This window comes from Pinus tabuliformis, chromosome 5_2, assembly GCF_031772625.1.
Source record: "Pinus tabuliformis cultivar Carrire ecotype Pingquan chromosome 5_2, CPIR1, whole genome shotgun sequence".
NCBI lineage: Eukaryota > Viridiplantae > Streptophyta > Pinopsida > Pinales > Pinaceae > Pinus > Pinus tabuliformis.
In genome coordinates this window covers 132,596,236-132,617,105 of record NC_142306.1, presented here as the reverse complement: position 1 = coordinate 132,617,105, position 20,870 = coordinate 132,596,236, and the positions used below count along the sequence as shown (strand labels likewise).

General features: G+C 33.6%; 2 protein-coding genes across 3 annotated transcripts; both read left to right on the top strand.

Annotated features, from left to right (window-relative positions):
• Nucleotides 1–2,409: 2,409 nt before the first annotated feature.
• On the top strand, nucleotides 2,410–7,698 carry LOC149157871 (protein PLANT CADMIUM RESISTANCE 7-like). 2 transcript variants are annotated; one of them, XR_016261648.1, is made up of 5 exons: nucleotides 2,410–2,562; nucleotides 2,797–2,865; nucleotides 3,044–3,247; nucleotides 3,348–3,518; nucleotides 7,570–7,698. XR_016261648.1 is itself a non-coding variant. In XM_089436038.1 (4 exons), exons 1-4 carry the CDS (start codon nucleotides 2,427–2,429, stop codon nucleotides 3,437–3,439), a joined length of 501 nt encoding a protein of 166 aa, XP_089292164.1. In that variant the 5' UTR covers nucleotides 2,410–2,426; the 3' UTR covers nucleotides 3,440–3,943. The 2 variants fall into 2 exon arrangements, 1 of the variants encoding a protein (XP_089292164.1); XM_089436038.1 differs by lacking the exon at nucleotides 7,570–7,698 and having other exon boundaries at nucleotides 3,348–3,943.
• A 1,186-nt stretch (nucleotides 7,699–8,884) lies between these two features.
• On the top strand, nucleotides 8,885–12,250 carry LOC149157870 (cyclin-dependent kinases regulatory subunit 2-like). The gene is made up of 2 exons (XM_089436039.1): nucleotides 8,885–8,986; nucleotides 9,190–12,250. The coding sequence occupies exons 1-2, from the start codon at nucleotides 8,885–8,887 to the stop codon at nucleotides 9,355–9,357; spliced, it is 270 nt and encodes an 89-aa protein (XP_089292165.1). The 3' UTR covers nucleotides 9,358–12,250.
• The last annotated feature ends 8,620 nt before the right edge of the window (nucleotides 12,251–20,870 follow it).

The following is a 20,870-nucleotide window of genomic DNA, read 5'->3' as shown; positions in this document are numbered from 1 at the left end:
TTGACATAGAGAGAAACCTTACCGGTATTGAAGTGGGCCCTATTTGTCACATCAACATCAAGGAAGTAGCCAAATGGAATCATCACTTTCCTCTTAAATTCCTATATGTTTATCTTAACTTTGAGCTTGTATGTTTTATATGGAACTTGTTTCTATGATAAATTTAGGTTTTGTAGGAGTGTTCACAAGAACTAGATAGCTTGTAAACAATATAGTTTGAAAAGTTCAATTTTGGCTTTGAAATTGCATTGTTTTTTTTATATTTATCAATAAAAAATTAACTTTAAATAATAATAATTATTATAATAATTTAATTTTTTTAATGTGAAACTAAATTAATTTTATTGGGATTTTTTTTTCAAAAACTAAATTAGTTTTATTGGTTTTTTCAAAACATCAAATGTCATAAAAAAATTATATAATAAAATTAATGCACAATTAAAATGTTAAAATAATCAAATTTTAATTAAATGCATGGTGAAAAACATTTTTATAAATTTCACTTAATTTTAAATCAATTTAAATCATCCAAATTAACTAAAAGTCTAGATTGATAAGCTTTACCAGTAGGTAAATTGGTTATGGCCATGAAAATAAAATCTTCTATATGAGAAGGTTTAAGTGTCGAATCTCTTCTATTCACTTGTGTTTATAGAAAAGGGTTAAGCACTTAAAATTTATAAATAAGAAAAAATAAAAGAAAAAAATAAAATCTAAATTAATAAATCAACTTACTTTATCAAATTGAATTTAAAATCTCACGCAAAAATATCAATAACTCTTATATTCTTTAACATACAAAACACCTTCACACCTTTGGACATGCAAAACACCTTCACACCTTTGAGTGTGACTTTTAAATAGTAATAAATATTTTTAACTTAAACTAAGCTTAGGATTAATATATCCCTCTTTTATTTAAATTTATCTCAATTTAATATTTATTATAATGATTATTATTAATTTTTTATTATAATCAATTTTTATTTTTTTTATTTATAAATAATCTGTATAAAATTATTTATTAAATTTTGAATATAAATTTTAGAATAACATATTGAAAATAGAAATCAATTATCAAAAATAAAAACCATTTTATAAAATAAATTATAATTACACTCATAATTAAACGAATCGATTTTGAATTTCCATTAGTGACTACAATCCTGATAACAATACTATAATTAAACGAATCAATTTTGGATTTAAAGTGACTCCAACCTAAATCAATTTAAACCTAAGAAAAACCTATCGTATTCCAAGGTCACAGACTTGATGAGTTTGCTTTTTTGTGGAAACTGATCGGAATCGATGCTTCCCAGAAGGAGCAGGTTTGGTCGGTTTGATGCCACCTACGCTATAGTGCCATTAATTTCTTTTTCATTTACGGAGGGATGGGACAATATACCAAACATAAACATCGTGGTAGGTTCACATAGAGTACACGTAATTGAAATCCATAAGAAGTACACGGTGTGAAATTGTTTCGGTTTTTTTTATTTATGGTACAAAATTAGGTAAGAAGTCAAGAATAGGTTTACTATCAATTTTTTAATATAGTAATTTTATTTAATAAATGGTATGGAAGAGTGTATTATAATTAATTAAATTGTTGATGGTGAAAGTTGATATATTATTATTTATACAATATTTTCAAAATAAATTATATATAGAAGTTACTTTGAATATATAGTTATATGAAGATAATTATTTATATGGTATGAACGTAACTACAATAAAAATTTACAAAATTGAAATCAATAACTAAAAATCAAAGAGAAAAAGGGAGATTAAATTTCCATGCCTTATCATGAGACTTACCCCACTAAGGTAATTATGTGATCTTGTTATGATGAAAGTCTGGGCCCGGGATCAACCAACATATCGTGGGCCATTGACCCATTAATGGGGTCAACCAATATATCCTGGGCCAGATGTTCAAGAGTTATTATTATATTTGTCGTACATTGGCTATATGGTTTCCTTTGAGCCACTCAATAAGGCTTCTTTTAAGGTGAGGTAGAAATTTCACATATAAAGCCTTTGTTAAATTTTTGTAATTTTAATTTTATTTATTTTTTTCGATTTTTATTTTTATGTTAATTATTTTTATTAAAAAATATTTAGATTTAAGTTATTGTTATTATTTTTGTTTTTTAATTATATATTTTGGTAGATTTTGTGGGAAAAATTGGAATAATAAATCTGAATTATGAAATTTATAAATTTAAATGTTTCATGAATTTAAAAATGTTAAATTTATTTTTAAGTTTGAAAACATAGTTTAAACCATAAATTTTTTAAAATAATTCGTAAAATAATCTAAATGGTTGGACTTTAACGCTCATTTCGTATCGAACACGGAATGCCATTACTCGTCTCGAACACGGAATGCCATTATTTAAAAACCCTGAGGCATAAGCGATATGGGGCAGAAGAAGAGTAGTTTAGCGTTGAGTAACTTTTCCCTGCAACTCAACTCAATTCAGAAAAAGAAGGGAAGAATGTATCGCTCCGCATGGACCGCTGGACTCTGTGGCTGCGGTGATGATTGTAGCAGTTGTACGTATATTTTCATTTCTGGCCACACTCAATTTTGTAGAGTTGTTTTATGATTTATTGAATAGTAAGTATTTAGTATATATGGTTTAATAGCTAAGTGGGAAAGTTTAGTATATGATTGCATCTCTAACAAAATTATGTATGCGAATAATTACTCCAAACACAATTTCTTCTATTAAAAATATATATATATTTAATAATATACCCTCCATTATTAACTGGATATTATTGTAGGTTGTCTCACATGTTGGTGTCCCTGCATAACATTCGGGCAGATTGCCGAGATAGTTGATAGTGGTTCCTGTAAGTAATTCATTTCTTCTGCTATTAATTTAAATTGATATTATTTTGAAGATGAATCTTCATTTAGATTGGGAAGAATGTGTTATCATCCCATTCATGATTTTATTAACACTAACAAATGGCAGTCGGGCTATTTTTCTTCTCCTCCATATTTTCATATTATCTTCTTCCATTGCAGCTTGCGGTGTTAGTGGAACTCTGTACGTTTTGTTAACGGGCTGCGCCTGCTGTTATTCGTGTTTTTACAGAAAGATACTCCGCTCCAAATTCAATTTGGAAGAGAAGCCTTGTGGAGACTGCCTTGTTCATTTCTTTTGCGAGTGTTGTGCTCTGTGCCAGGAATACAGAGAACTCAAAATCAGAGGCTTTGATCCCTCTCTCGGTACGTCATCTTCTATTTATTTCCATAGTTCATGGGATAACTGTACATGGGACTTGGTTTTATTGTTTCTTATGTTGTAAATCTGGATCTGGACACGCAGGGTGGGCGGGAAATCTGGAAAAGCAGAATCAATCAGTATCCGAGGCAAGGATTTCCACAGCGCCTCCTCAGAGTCAAGCTATGGACAAATAGTTGATGATATCTAATCGGTCAAACTACAAGAAGTAAATGATAATATCCCATCTATCCAGCGGGATGTGGTGCTTATTATGTATGTGAAATTATATAATTAAGTTATTAATATCTGACTTACCTGCTTTAATATTTCGAATAATTTATAAGGAACAGGGTAAATGTGTGGAAATGGGATTTAGAAGGATTAAGGATTAATTAGTTTTTTTAAGGTGGTTGAGTCCAATGATTATTATTTTCTTTATTTTGATATAAATCTTTGTTAGTGATATCATGAGTTGTGGTAGTTTTATGTATTTTGTCGTAATGGTTTCCAGATTATTTAGTTTTTTTAAGGTGGTCGAGTCCAATGATTATTATTTTCTTTATTTTGATATAAAATTTTGTTAGTGATATCATGAGTTGCGGTCGTTTTATGTATTTTGTTGAAATGGTTTCCAGCGGATTTCCTTTTGCTGGCTAGAAAAGAAAAATAATATATATAAAGGTTTAAAGATTTCTCAATAGTTTATTGCAATCTTACTCTTGCTTTCCGGTACAGTAATATTTATTGGGTTTATTGTGGAGAGATAGATATATTTTTTTGGAAAATAACAAACATTTATTGGGTTATGAGTTTTGAATAGTTTATTGTTGAATGTTATATTAGTTTAGGGAATAGTCTAGATAAAATGATTTTTTCATCATAATAGGGTGACACAATTTCAAGTAAGATTGTGATTTCTTCTTGTTTAAAAAATATTTTTGAATACATAAATGATTCAACATCTTAAAAAACCTCTTTGACATTGGAATTGTACAAATTATCTAAAAAAATCCTCTTAAACACTCAAATTGTATACATTAAACAACTTAAACTCAAATTTATGAAAATTTCTATTAAATTTTAGTTAGTTAAAATTGATCAAAAAAAAACTAAAAAAAATCATTTTGTTTATGAATTATAATATACCTTATTTTAAATACAAAATTGTAAAAAAAATCAATCTTTAAAAAACAAAAAATATAAAAACTAAAAATTCTATTTTATTTTATTTTATTAAATATACAAATAATTAAAAATTAAATTTTAATTAAAAATTAAAATGATGTTTAAATATATAATTTTCTTTTATTTATAAATATATAATTTTATGTTAAAATTTGAATTTGAATACAATAAAGTTAGGCTCAAACTTTTTCATATGCACCCGTTTATGAGAGGGAAATGGCATATGCACTTTATACTATGTATTCATTATGAATAGTAATTTTAAAAAAATATTGTTTTCCATATGCCTCCATTTATTAGAGGAAAGTATCATATACATTTTATATTATGTATTTATTATGAATAATTATTTTAAATAAAAAATAGTTTTTGTTAAATTAGTTTAATAAAAATTATATAGAATTATTTTTAGTGTAATTTATTAGATTTTTTGGTGTTTTGTGGAAAAAAATGAGGTCAAATCTTGATTTTTGTTATTTAAACTAGTTTTTTTATTTTATATATGGATTCAGCACCTTGAAAAACCCTTGGGGCACTTGGAAACCCTTGGGGCACTTGGATTGTGCAAGGGTTACCCATCAAACTTGTGATTTCAATAAATTTCTACCAGGTTTTAAAGAAATTAGACGAGAAAAAAACTTCTAAAAAATCTAAAACAACTCAAGTCTATACTATTAAACTAAATAAATCATATTAAATATTAAATCATACAAAAATAACTATATATAAATTACAAAAATAACTATATATAAATAACATAGGTCAAATAAAAAACAAGAATTTAGTCCAAAACAACATCCTTAAGGTAAATCTCCCTAAATAAAATATATGGGATACCATTTTTTTGTGACAACAAAGCAAACAATAAGATTTATATTAATTTTCACTACAACGCTTGAACTTCTATGACCAACATTTTTTTAAGCACTTGGAGAAAGCAATACTTGGAATTTGGATTTGCTTCACATTTCTCAAAAAAATGTACTCATTAAAAGAATGTGTTTTTCAAAGCATTTAAGGTGTACATTTTCAAGGATGGGAAACATTTATCTTATTAAATAACTTCATCTATTATTACTAAACAAGGTTGCATAGCTAGCGTTTCCCTGCCACTTAGTTCAATTATTGAATTTTGACATGTATGAACTAACTATTGTATTTGAACAAGGGCTACTTTGTAGATATTCTTGCTTATTTTAAGTATCCTTAAATTAGAGTAAGAAACAAATAAGACATAAATGAATGAATAAAGTGTTTTTAGTAGCCATAAAATATTGCTAATAACCTAAGACTTAGTACTTCAAAGTTGAAACCAAAATTCTAGAACCATACTTCCAAACAAAAAAATGTTTCTACCAAAAGTGGTAAAAAAAATTCTAGAACCATATTTCCAAAAAAAATGCTTCTACGGAAAGTGGTAAAAAAAATATTGATATGAACGTTGAAACCAAAATTCTAGAACCATACTTCCAAACCAAAAATGTTTCTATCAATAATAGTAAAAAAAATATTGTTATCTTGCACTGGAAATCTGCTAACTAAAACTACTAACATATACATATATATAACCTCTCATCAAATTCTATGTTTACACAATATTACATTTGTTCAAATACATATGAATATGCTCAAGATAAACATCACAAATATATATGAATATACTAAATATGACAAAAAAGTATATGTTCTACAGAAGTGAAACGAACACTCAATTAGAGATTTTTATCAAACACAATAGATATATTTTTTTGGGAAAAGCACAAACATTTATTGGGTTAAGGGTTTTGAATAGTTTATTGCTGAGTGTTATATTAGTCTAGGGCATCGCCTAGTTGATAGACAAAATGATCCTTTCATCATAATAGGGTGATACAATCTCAAGCAAGATTGCGATTTTTTGTTATTTAAAATAAATTTTTGAGTACATAAATGATTCAACACCTTAAAAAACCTCTTGGACATTGGAATTGTACAAATTACCTAAAAAACCCTCTTAGACATTCAAATTGTATAAATTAAATAACTTAAACTAAAATTTATAAAAATTTCTATTAAATTTTGATTAATTAAAATTGATTAAAAAATACTAAAAAACATTTTGTTTATAAATATAACATACCTTAATTTATAGCTTATTTTAAATACAAAATTCTAAAAAATTCAATCATTAAAAAATAAATAATATAAAAATTATAATTAAAATTTTTATTTTATTTTATTAAATATACAACATAATTAAAAATTATATTTTAATTAAAAAAGTTAAATTTATGTTTAAATATATAAGTTCCTTTTATTTATAAATATATAATTTTATGTTAAAATTTGAATGTGAATACAATAAAGTTAGGCTCAAACTTTTTCATATGCACCCGTTTAGGAGAGGGAAATGGCATATGCACTTTATACTATGTATTCATTATGAATAGTCATTTTAAAAAAATATTGTTTTGCATATGCATCCATTTATTAGAGGAAAGTATCCTATACATTTTATATTATGTATTTATTATGAATAATTATTTTAAATAAAAATATTTTTTGTTAAATTATTTTAATAAAAATCGCAGTGGACCAGAGTTCTCAGTATTGAATTCAATTGGAAGTCGAACGATTAAAAGCAGTTTTCCTATCATTCTCCTGTTGTATTCCTTCTGCCCTTACGAGCTGCTTAGTTTATTCCTCATTAAGTTCGTCATTTCGACCTTTTACGCGCCATCTCATTCGCCCAATCTCAGGTTCTCGCTCACTAATTTTCGATTCAAAGGTTTTATCAGATCTTTCCACCGCTGTTTGCAGGGCATTTCAAGTTCTCAAGGCGGAATTCGACCTGTCTGTTATCCGTCAAGTTGGAATTAGCTAACCCTTTACCCACATTTTTCGGATCTACAAAAAGCCTTTTTAAATTTCTGTATTTCAGGCTCTGAATTGATCACGGTAGAACAATTTAGCGGTTAATTCTTCTCGGCCTTTACAGTCTGTAGCAGTAGGTTTTAGGGTTTTATTTTATGAAAAACATCTAATGCATTTTATCTTTAAATACTTGAAATCTTGTGTTGCTTTTATCGCTTAAGTGTTTGGAGTAAGTCTGTTCTCTGTTACATTTGTTTTACATTTCCTGTGCTAAAACGTGATGCAGATTCCTTCATTTTATATATTTAATCAGGCTTTACGGGGATTACTTCTGGGTTTATGTGTCATCTCCAGACATGTGGTTCTCCCTCCGGAAATTGCCAAATTGCTTCCCAAGAACCGACTTCTCAATGAAGTAAGCACCACATTTTTGTTCTCAAATGCTCTTTTTAATGGAAATGCATTTGTTTTGCCAACTTCCCAATGTGGTAATCAGCACCTAATTTGTTTTCAAATGCCATTTTTAATGCAAATGCATCTCATGTTTTGCCAACTTCCCAATGTGGTAATAAGCACCTAATTTGTTTTCAAATGCCATTTTTAATGCGATAATCTGTTTGTTTGTTTTATTTTTTATTTTTATTATTATAAACATATTAATAATTTTAACCAAATTGATATTCTTTTTGGTCCAGAACGAATTGTGAGCCATTGGAGTTCAGCGGTCTCGTGGATGGGTGCACTATGCCATTCATCGTCCTGAGCCACACATCATGTTATTCAGAAGACCTTTGAATTACCAGCAAAACCAGCAGCAACAGGCTGGGGCTCAATCTCAACCTATGGGTCTGAAAGCCTAGTGAGTTTATCAACACTATCAAACCGTGTTAGTGATGCCTGTCATGAATTAACATGTATTCTTAGTCGTAGAATAGGCCTTAAGCCAGGGGCAAACCTTGCATCCAATTTTGAGCTTTTCATTCTTTGTTGGACAAGCCTTTGTTTTTAGACCTACTTGATTTTTGTCAAGTGAAAATAAGAACCCCACAGTAATATATATAAAAGGATGTAATGTCAAATATCTTAATAAAATTGAAGGAATCGTTGCCCATGATATCTGGAATTTATTAAGAAATTTGCTTTTGCCGAGCTTAAGGATCGACGACCGTTCTAATCCCGCAATCATATATATGTTAACTTCAAAATCTCCTTATAAGATGTATTAGAAATTCTCTGTCATCATGGCCCTCCACCCAAGACAACCTATTGATGTCTAGATTGAAGTTTTTCCATGAATTTATGTAGGTCCCTTTAAAGTTAGAATGTCAGGTAATTAAATAAATGTAGAGAAGGAGACGATGTGTCCACGTTGTTCTTACATCGCAAATCATTTCCTGGAAGTTTGGACATATATTAAATAAATGCCCGATAACTGCTTTTGGTCAACTACAATCAGATGCATATCAAAGTTTCTTTGAGATAATGCATATCAAAGTTTCTTTGAGATATTTATAGTTTTATCTTTGAGTGTGGGTATGCTTGATTGCTAGCTGTCTAGGTGGTGAGTTGAATATATGTAATTAGGGTTTTATTTCACCCAAATGGATTATTTTGATGATTGGGCGATATGTGTCATCTCCATACATGTGGTTCTCCCTCCGGAAATTGCCAAATTGCTTCCCAAGAACCGACTTGTCAATGAAGTAAGCACCGCATTTTTGTTCTCAAATGCTATTTTTAATGCAAATGCATCTGTTTTTCCAACTTCCCAATGTGGTAATCAACACCTAATTTGTTTTCAAATGCCATTTTTAATGCGATAATCTGTTTGTTTGTTTTATTTTTTATTTTTATTATTATAAACATATTAATAATTTTAACCAAATTGATATTCTTTTTGGTCGAGAACGAATGGCGAGCCATTGGAGTTCAGCAGTCTCGTGGATGGGTGCACTATGCCATTCATCGTCCTGAGCCACACATCATGTTATTCAGAAGACCTTTGAATTACCAGCAAAACCAGCGGCAACACGTTGGGGCTCAATCTCAACCTATGGGTCTGAAAGCCCAGTGAGTTTATCAACACTATCAAACCGTGTTAGCGATGCCTGTCATGAATTAACATGTATTCTTAGTCGTAGAATAAGCCTTAAGCGAGGGGCAGACCCTGCGTCCAATTTTGAGCTTTTCATTCTTTGTTGGACAAGCCTTTGTTTTTAGACCTGCTTGAAGGGAGTTGCATTGGAATATCGACAAAATTAATTCAAACACAAACAATGGAAAACAAATAACTCAAAGCTCTCTTAAAATTTTCCAAAGGTGCAAATATCTGGATATATAAAGAATGCCTCGAGGCTGGAAGAATCGAGTTTGACTTATATATAAAATTTTGCAGAGACAGAGCAAGAAATAGAATTTTGCTCAGGTACATGTTTTGAATCTTTTCTATCTTAAAAAAAAAGTAAAAACATTGCCAAAATAATTGGGTATGTTATGCACACTATAAAAATCATGAGACATAAATGTTTGCCCTAGATAAAGAAATGATATCTCAATGCATTTTTTAAAGATTAAAATGTTTGAAATTGCAGTAATGTTTGTTCACACTAATTGTCCGCAAACGAAGAAAAAGAAAAAAAAAATATTCATTCGAAAAAAGGTGACTGAAAGTATGAAAATGCATGATTGAATTTGCTAAGAAGCTTCTGCTCCTTTTCACAGAGACAGGGAGCACATACATCCTTGATAGAGGCCACGTATACTAATTGTTTATGTAATATGGACCTCATTGTAATGACATGGAGGAGCGTATTGCCCAAGGCACGTATGGCAAAGAAGACCAATCCTTGCACACCGATGGCGTCACATTGTTTTTTTCCCAGGACAACGTAGTCTCAAAGGCTCCCATGGATGAGGGTTAGGTTAGATATTCACGATTTTAGGGTTTTACTAATAAAAATCATGTAACAAACCCTCATTAATCTTAATTAAAATTGTAATCAAAGAAAAACTGACTTCAAAATTAAGTAACCCCTCACTAAATATTTGGCAAGGAAAAATACATATTTCTTTGACTAAAATATGATAGTGCTCATCGTATAAATAAAAGTGGAGTTTAAACCATTTTAAAACAAATAGAGTTCCCACCTTTGCATGAGAAACCATGAGTAAAGATTATAATGATTCGTGAGAATGCATGTTAATCTTGGATCTTTGAAGGAGGTGTTAGGTGTTATGTGCCCAAGGATTAACCTGGAAGGCTCACACTATAATGTGCAAGGAGACAAAGTGAAAAACTTGATTCTGGAACAAAAGATACTTAAACATTTTGACATAACCCTCATTTTTTTTCATGCAGCTAGACTTGCAATTTTATGAGCAAGAAAAAATATATTATTAAGTCTCGGTGCATTTGTTCGAATTCTGACCCAGAGAAAAAATTTCAGACCAAATGCAAATTCCTCTGCCTAACCTTGATGGGAATATCTCTTCTCCAGGTTCTGGTATTCAGTATATTTTACAGCGTCCCATGCAACAAATTCTGCAAATGTCTAGACCTGTAGATTCATGTGTTGGCTACAGAAAAGTTGTTTAGTTTATTAATGTGGACTAAAGATCCATTTTATTGCAATTATGATGTAATACAGGAACAAATGATCAAAAGCGGAAGAACCCCGAGGATCAACCAACAGAGCAGGATGTTTCCACTTCTGGTGGTAAATTGTCTTCTATGCAAATTCCTCTGCCTAACCTTGATGGGAATATCTCTTCTCCAGGTACTAGTATTCAGTCTACTTTGCGAGCCAGGTAATTAAATAAATGCAGAGAATGAGACGATGTGTCCACGTTGTTCTTACATTGCAAATCATTTCCTGGAAGTTTGGACATATATTAAATAAATGCCAGATAACTACTTTTGGTCAGTTACAATTAGATGCATATCAAAGTTTCTTTGAGATAATGCATATCAAAGTTTCTTTGAGATATTTATAGTTTTATCTTTGAGTGTGGGTATGCTTGATTGCTAGCTGTCTAGGTGGTGAGTTGAATATCTGTAATTAGGGTTTTATTTCACCCAAATGGATTATTTTGATGATTGGGCATTATGTGTCATCTCTAGACATGTGGTTCTCCCTCCGGAAACTGCCAAATTACTTCCCAAGAACCGACTGCTCAATGAATTAAGCACCGCATTTTTGTTCTCAAATGCTATTTTTAATGCAAATGCATCTGTTTTGCCAACTTCCCAATGTGGTAATCAACACCTAATTTGTTTTCAAATGCCATTTTTAATGCAAATGCATCTGTTTTGCCAACTTCCCAATGTGGTAATCAGCACCTAATTTGTTTTCAAATGCCATTTTTAATGAGATAATCTGTTTGTTTGTTTTATTTTTTATTTTTATTATTATAAACATATTAATAATTTTCACCAAATTGATATTCTTTTTGGTCCAGAACGAATGGCGAGCCATTGGAGTTCAGCAGTCTCGTGGATGGGTGCACTATGCCATTCATCGTCCTGAGCCACACATCATGTTATTCAGAAAACCTTTGAATTACCAGCAAAACCAGCAACAACGGGCTGGGGCTCAATCTCAACCTATGGGTCTGAAAGCCCAGTGAGTTTATCAATACTATCAAACCGTGTTAGTGATGCCTGTCATGAATTAACATGTATTCTTAGTCGTAGAATAGGCCTTAAGCCAGGGGCAGACCCTGCATCCAATTTTGAGCTTTTCATTCTTTGTTGGACAAACCTTTGTTTTTAGACCTGCTTGAAGGGAGTTGCATTGGAAGATCGACAAAATTAATTCAAACACAAACAATGAAAAACAAATAACTCAAAACTCTCTTAAAATTTTCCAGAGGTGCAAATATCTGGATATATAAAGAATGCCTCGTAGGCTGGAAGAATCGAGTTTTACTTATATATATAATTTTGCAGAGACAAAGCAAGAAATAAAATTTTGCTCAGGTACATGTTTTGAATCTTTTCTATTTTAAAAAAAGTAAAAACATTGCCAAAATAAATGGGTATGTTATGCACACTATAAAAATCATGAGACATAAATGTTTGCCCTGGATAAAGAAATGATGTCTCAATGCGCTTTTTAGAGATTAAAATGTTTGAAATTGCAGTAATGTTTGTTCACACTAATTGTCCGCAAACGAAGAAAAAGGAAAAAAAATTATTCATTCAACCTATTGATGTCTAGATTGAAGGTTTTCCATGAATTTATGTAGGTCCCTTTAAAGTTAGAATGCCAGGTAATTAAATAAATGCAGAGAAGGAGACGATGTGTCCACTTTTTTCTTACATTGCAAATCATTTCCTGGAAGTTTGGACATATATTAAATAAATTCCCGATAAATGCTTTTGGTCAGTTACAATCAGATGCATATTGCTTCCCAAGAACCGACTTCTCAATGAAATAAGCACCGCATTTTTGTTCTCAAATGCTATTTTTAATGCAAATGCATCTGTTTTGCCAACTTCCCAATGTGGTAATCAGCACCTAATTTGTTTTCAAATGCCATTTTTAATGCAAATGCATCTGTTTTTCCAACTTCCCAATGTGGTAATCAGCACCAAATTTGTTTTCAAATGCCATTTTTAATGCGATAATCTGTTTGTTTGTTTTATTTTTTATTTTTATTATTATAAACATATTAATAATTTTAACCAAATTGATATTCTTTTTGGTCCAAAACAAATGGCGAGCCATTGGAGTTCAGCAGTCTCGTGGATGGGTGCACTATGCCATTCATCGTCCTGAGCCACACATCATGTTATTCAGAAGATCTGTGAATTACCAGCAAAACCAACAGCAATACGTTGGGGCTCAATCTCAACCTATGGGTCTGAAAGCCCAGTGTGTTTATCAACACTATCAAACCGTGTTAGTGATGCCTATCATGAATTAACATGTATTCTTAGTCGTAGAATAGGCCTTAAGCCAGGGGGCAGACCCTGCATCCAATTTTGAGCTTTTCATTCTTTGTTGGACAAGCCTTTGTTTTTAGACCTGCTTGATTTATGTCTAGTGAAAATAAGAACCTCACAGTCAGTATATAAAAGGATGTAATGTCAAATATCTTAATAAAATTTAAGGAATCATTGCCCATGATATATGGAATTTATTAACAAATTTTATTTTTCCGAGCTGAAGGATCGACGACCATTCCAATCCCACAATCATATCTGTTAACTTCAAAATATCCTTATAAGATGTATTCGAAATTCTCTGTCATCATGGCCCTCCACCCAAGACAACCTATTGATGTCTAGATTGAAGGTTTTCCATGAATTTATGTAGGTCCCTTTAAAGTTAGAATGCCAGGTAATTAAATAAATGCAGAGAAGGAGACGATGTTTCCACGTTGTTCTTACATTGCAAATCATTTCCTGGATGTTTGGACATATATTAAATAAATGCCCGATAACTTCTTTTGGTCAGTTACAATCAGATGCATATCAAAGTTTCTTTGAGAAAATGCATATCAAAGTTTCTTTGAGATATTGATAGTTTTATCTTTGAGTGTGGGTATGCTTCATTGCTGGTTGTCTAGGTGGTGAGTTGAATATCTGTAATTAGGGTTTTATTTCACCCAAATGGATTATTTTGATGATTGGGAGTTATGTGTCATCTCCAAACATGTGGTTCTCCCTCCGGAAACTACCAAATTGCTTCCCAAGAACCGATTTGTCAATGAAGTAAGCACCACATTTTTGTTCTCAAATGATATTTTTAATGCAAATGCATCTATTTTGCCAACTTCCCAATGTGGTAATCAGCACCTAATTTGTTTTCAAATGCCATTTTTAATGTGATAATCTGTTTGTTTGTTTTATTTTTTATTTTTATTATTATAAACATATTAATAATTTTAACCAAATTGGTATTCCTTTTGGTCCAGAATGAATGGCAAGCCATTGGATTTCAGCAGTCTCATGGATGGGTGCACTATGCCATTCATCGTCCTGAGCCACACATCATGTTATTCAGAAGACCTTTGAATTACCAGCAAAACTAGCAACAACACGCTGGGGCTCAATCTCAACCTATGGGTCTGAAAGCCCAGTGAGTTTATCAACACTATCAAACCGTGTTAGTGATGCCTGTCATGAATTAACAGGTATTCTTAGTCGTAGAATAGGCCTTAACCCAGGGTAGACCCTGCATCCAATTTTGAGCTTTTCATTCTTTGTTGGACAAGCCTTTGTTTTAGACCTACTTGAAGGGAGTCGCATTGGAAGATTGACAAAATTAATTCAAACACAAACAATGAAAAACAAATAACTCGAAGCTCTCTTAAAAGTTTCCAGAGGTGCAAATATCTAGATATGTAAAGAATGCCTCAGAGGCTGGAAGAATCGAGTTTGACTTATATATATAATTTTGCAGAGACAAAGCAAGAAATAGAATTTTGCTCAGGTACATGTTTTGAATATTTTCTATCTTAAAAAAAGTAAAAACATTGCCAAAATAAATGGGTATGTTATGCACACTATAAAAATCATGAGACATAAATGTTTGCCTTGGATAAAGAAATTATATCTCAATGCGTTTTTTTAGAGATTAAAATGTTTGAAATTGCAGTAATGTTTGTTCACGCTAATTGTTCGCAAACGAAGAAAAAGAAAAAAAAATATTCATTTGAAAAAAGGTGACTAAAAGTATGAAAATGCATGATTGAATTTGCTAAGCAGCTTCTGCTCCTTTTCACAGAGACAGGGAGCACATACATCCTTGACAGAGGCCACGTATACTAATTGTTTATGTAATATGGACCTCATTGTAATGACATGGAGGAGTGTATTGCCCAAGGCACGTATGGCAAAGAAGACCAATCCTTGCACACCGATGGCGTCACATAGTTTTTTTCCCAGGAAAACGCAGTCTCAAAGGCTCCCATGGATGAGGGTTAGGTTAGATATTCACAATTTTAGGGTTTTACTAATAAAAATCATGTAACAAACCCTTATTAATTTTAATTAAAATTTTAATGAATGAAAAACTGACTTCAAAATTAAGTAACCCCTCACTAGATATTTGGCAAGGAAAAATACATATTTCTTTGACTAAAATATGATATTGCTCATCGTATGAATAAAAGTGGAGTTTAAACCATTTTAAAACAAATAGAGTTCCCACCTTTGCATGAGAAACCATGAGTAAAGATTATAATGATTCGTGAGAATGCATGTTAATCTTGGATCTTTGAAGGAGGTGTGTTCTGTGCCCAAGGATTAACCTGGAAGGCTCACACTATAATGTGCAAGGAGACAAAGTGAAAAACTTGATTCTGGAATAAAAGATACTACATTTTGACATAACCCTCATTTTTTTCATGCAGCCAGACTTGCAATTTTATGAGCAAGAAAAAATATATTATTAAGTCTCGGTGCATTTGTTCGAATTCCGAGTCAGAGAAAGAATTTTAGACCAAATGAAAATTCCTCTGCCTAACCTTGATGGGAATATCTCTTCTCCAGGTACTGGTATTCAGTATATTTTACAGCATCCCATGCAACAAATTCTGCAAATGTCTAGACTTGTAGATTCATGTGTTGGCTGCAGAAAAGTTGTTTAGTTTATTAATGTGGACTAAGATCCTTTTTATTGCAATTATGATGTAATATAAGAATAAATGCTCGAAAGCGGAAGAGCCCAGAGGATCAAGCAACAGAGCAGGATGTTTCCACTTCTAGTGGTAAATTGTCTTCTATGCAAATTCCTCTGCCTAACCTTGATGGGAATATCTCTTCTCCAGGTACTGGTATTCAGTCTACTTTGCAGGCCAGGTAGTTAAATAAATGCAGAGAAGGAGACGATGTGCCCACATTGTTCTTACATTGCAAATCATTTCCTAGAAGTTTGGACATATATTAAATAAATGCTCGATAACTGCTTTTGGTCAGTTACAATCAGATGCATATCAAAGTTTCTTTGAGATAATGCATATCAAAGTTTCTTTGAGATATTTATAGTTTTATCTTTGAGTGTGGGTATGCTTGATTGCTCGCTGTCTAGGTGGTGAGTTGAATATCTGTAATTAGGGTTTTATTTCACCCAAATGGATTATTTTGATGATTGAGCGTTCTGTGTCATCTCCAAACATGTGGTTCTCCCTCCAGAAACTACCAAATTGCTTCCCAAGAACCGACTTCTCAATGAAGTAGGCACCGCATTTTTGTTCGCAAATGCTATTTTTAATGCAAATGCATCTGTTTTGCCAACTTCCCAATGTGGTAATCAGCACCTAATTTGTTTTCAAATGTCATTTTTAATGCGATAATCTGTTTGTTTGTTTTATTTTTTATTTTTATTATTATAAACATATTAATAATTTTAACCAAATTGATATTCTTTTTGGTCCAGAATGAATGGCGAGCCATTGGAGTTCAGCAGTCTCGTGGATGGGTGCACTATGCCATTCATCGTCCTGAGCCACACATCATGTTATTCGAAAACCTTTGAATTACCAGCGAAACCAGTAGCAACAGGCTGGAGCGCAATCTCAACCTATGGGTTTGAAAGCCGAGTGAGTTTTATTGTGGGCAAAGCGGGGGCTCAATCTCAACCTATGGATCTGAAAGCCCAGTGAGTTTTATTGTGGGCAAAGCGGACTGGCCTGCCCTGATGTGCCTAATTTTTAATGATTGATTGGATTTTATTATATAAATAATTGAGAGAAACGAAGAATAGTAATTTGTATAATTTTGATTAAGGATTTATTTTATTTTGGGCAATTTATTGACTAGGTTTAGCTTGAATGATAATTTGTATAATTTTGACTAAGGATTTATTTTATTTTGGGGAATTTATTGACTAGGTTTAGTTTGAATGATTGAATTATTATAATATTTATTATTTTGAACCAAAATACAATTCTTTCAATTTAACATTTCTATCGGCCTCTCTTTGCACCTTTTGGGGCAATTGCTAGTTATATTAAGTTACTTGAAAAATTGGTCTCCTACGATGTATTTTAAGTATCAGAGGAGGGAAACGGTTATTTCCATTGATTGAGGAATCATTTAGGCAATTTAAGTCTTGTCAAAGCTTTTTGGTTGTCATCTAATTAATGAATGCATTAGGTTGACCATAACAAAATATCCATTTTCAGAATACACATTATCATCCACCCTTGCTTTCAACAATGTCCATTCACATGTCGCTATTCTTCCCCACTCTATGCCTTACCACCCTATGCCTTACCGTGTTTCCTTTGCAACATAAGGTGCAAATGCTAGTTATGTTAAGATCCCACACTAATATAAAACTTTATAATTTCAAAAATGTAATCACTACCATAATTTTTAAAAAAATATAAAAATAACATTATAAAGTTTAAAAACAATCTTACACAAAAACATGTTTTATACAATTCTAAAAAAAATTGTTAAAAAATTACATCATTTAGTTACTCAACATATGCACTAATAAAAATATATGAATGAAATATAATATATTACTATTATAAAAACTAAAATTTAATATAATTATAAATAAAGTTATATTTTTGAAAATTTAATTAAATTTTCTAAATTTCATATGCACTAATATCATTTTGGGATTCAATTGTGTTAAGTCATTCACGTATGATCATTTCCAAGAGAGGTAGTCTTAATGATCCAGATTTAAGCAGGAACGCAACAAATTACAGAGATAACCATATACACAAAGATGCAGCGGAAATAATACTTCATTTCATTAATGGAAAATACTGACATATGCTTACAAACAGAAATGGCAATAAACTAGCTAGGGCGATGGTAGCTTATCTCTGAGAAGAGATGTGATGGCTACATGCCTCTGAACTGTTCTGAACTCTATTACAATGAGGCTCGAAGGCCTATTTATTGTTGAGAAACAATGGAAAACCCTTCACATACCGAAACCTAACCCTAGAAGATGAAACGCCAAATTGTGGGCCCCGTTTGGGTAAATTGGTACATCAATTTCCCGGGGTCGTAACTTTGGCATACGATCTCCGTTTGACGCGTACGATAGCTCGTTAGAAAGATCTATCCGAGTACTACCACTTTGGGAGGCAACATAGGGCTTGATCGCCCCAGAATTCCAAAAAAACGCCGTTTAGGGCCTCAAAACGGCTCCGGAAGTTCAGGACCCGAAAAAACTGCTAAAAATAGTAAACTGTGCTACAATTAAGGAAACTGAAAATGCTGAGAAAGACAATGGTGGGGGTCCAGGTGGACCTGGCAGGTGGCCACCAATATCCACCTGGATCATTCCTCCCCCCTTAGGAAGCAATGGTCCCCATTGCGTTGAGCTCCTCCATGAGATGAGGAAACCTCTGCTGAACTTGTTCCCTGGTGAGCCACTTGCCCTGCTGAAGGAGTTGGCCTGCTTTGACAACTCGATACAGTTGGATATGCTGTTGGCGAGTGTTCTTGATCTGTGTGTCCATGATCCGATCAGTTGCAGCTTGTTCCATGCAATCTGGATTTAATTCTGTGGGTTTGAGCTGTTCTGCAATGTCGGATGTGTCTAGCAATGGTGGAAAGTATGGCCGAAGGCGGTCCACATTGAACACTGGGTGCAGCCCAAGGAATGGGGGAATGCTGAGCTCAAATGCATTGTCTCCCATAGCCTTAGTAATGGTGTAAGGACCATATCGAAGTGGTCTCAATTTCCGATAGGCTCCAGTAAGGCGTTCCTTTTGCAAATGCAACCAGACTTTGTCGCCCACCTGAAACTTGTGTGGCACCCGGTGTTGATCATGTCGCTGCTTGTACTTGGCATTTGATTTCTCAAGAATGTCATGGACCTGCTGGCGAATATGTTGGATGCGCTCAATGAAGCTGGTGGCCTTATCTGTTTCGGACTGGACATGAGCTGAATTCATGTGAGTAGCTGCAAGTGGCATGGCCACATCAATGGGGCATAGTGGCTGGAATCCTAAACCCACCTGAAAAGGGCTATGGCCAGTGGAGCTGTGAAGAGCTCGGTTGTAGCTGTGCTGAACATAGGGGAGGCTCTCGTCCCATGTGCGTGGATGCTTTGAGTTATACATGCGCAGAATGTGCACAATCATCCTGTTGACAACCTCTGTCTGGCCATCAGTTTGAGGATGGAAGGCTGTGGACTTCGTGAGTTTGGTGTCCAGCATTGACCAGAAACTGGACCAAAATGTGCTGAGAAACCGACTGTCCCGATCTGAGATGATAGACTGTGGGATCCCAAAGTGCACCCACACTCGTTCAAAGAAGAGTTTAGCAGTGGCTTCTGCTGTGATATTCTTCTTGCAGGCCATCATAATGGCCATCTTTGAGAACCTGTCGACGACCACAAAAACACAGTCATTTCCATGCTTAGTGGAAGGAAGGCCTGACATGTAATCCATGGAGATGGATTCCCAAGGTCGACTAGGGGTAGGCAACGGGGTATAGAGGCCTTGCTTCTTAATGGTCGGTTTGGCAATGGCACAGGCAGTACATGATCGGATGTACTTCCCAACATCCTGTCGAAGATTCGGCCAATAGAAATAGTTTTGCAGTACTGCCACTGTTTTCTCGACCCCGAAATGCCCAGCAGCCCGACTGTAGTGTGCTTCCCAAATCATCTTGGCACGCTCGCTTGAAGGAACACAAAGGTGACCGAGGTGGCATAATAGGGCATCCTGGAGGTGAAAATCTGCAACCTGCCGACCCTCCAAGAGTGTCTGGTATGTGTGGCCGAATTCTGGGTCGCTTTTGTAGAGAAGTGGCCAATCAGAAGTCTCGTGCCCGCAAGAGTTGAGCACGGTGGTTAGCGCCATGATCGGTGGTCGACTGAGGCAATCTGCAACATTATTGGTGCTGCCCTTTTTATACTTGATATTCAAGTGAAACTGTTGCAGGTATGTAGACCACTTCTGATGGCGATCATTCTGCAATTTCCCTTGGGTCTGTATGAATTGCAGAGGTCGGTGGTCTGTGTGGATGACCGTTTCCTTCCCCAAAATGTAATGCTTCCATTGTCGGCAGGCCTGTACAATGGAATACATCTCTTTATCATAAGTGGGGTACTTCCGGACTGTGTCTGAAAGTGTTTCACTGTGATATGCCACTAGATGTCCATGTTGAGTAAGGACTGCCCCAATAGCATAGTCAGAGGCATCTGTCTCGACCTCAAATGGTTGTTGTAAATCTGGTAACGCGAGCACTGGTGCCGTGCAGAGGCGATCCTTCAACTCCCTGAATGCCTTCTGTTGAGATTCAGACCAAAAGAATTTTGCTTTCGCCCCACCCTTGGTGACTTGACTCAAGGGCCAAGAAATATGAGAAAATCCCAACACAAACCTGCGGTAGAAGTTGGCAAGACCTAGAAAGCTGCGGAGCTCTGTTAGAGTGGTTGGAGAGGGCCAATCCCGAATGGCTTGGACCTTGGCTGGATCGACATGCACCCCCTGTTCATCAATGATGTATCCCAGATACTGGACCTCGGTCATGCCAAAAGTGCATTTCTCCAAATTGGCACATAGCTTGTGTTGCCGCAGTGTTTGGAGAACCTGTCGGATGTGGTGGAGGTGCTCTTCCCAACTCTGGCTGAAGATCAGAATGTCATCCAAGTATAC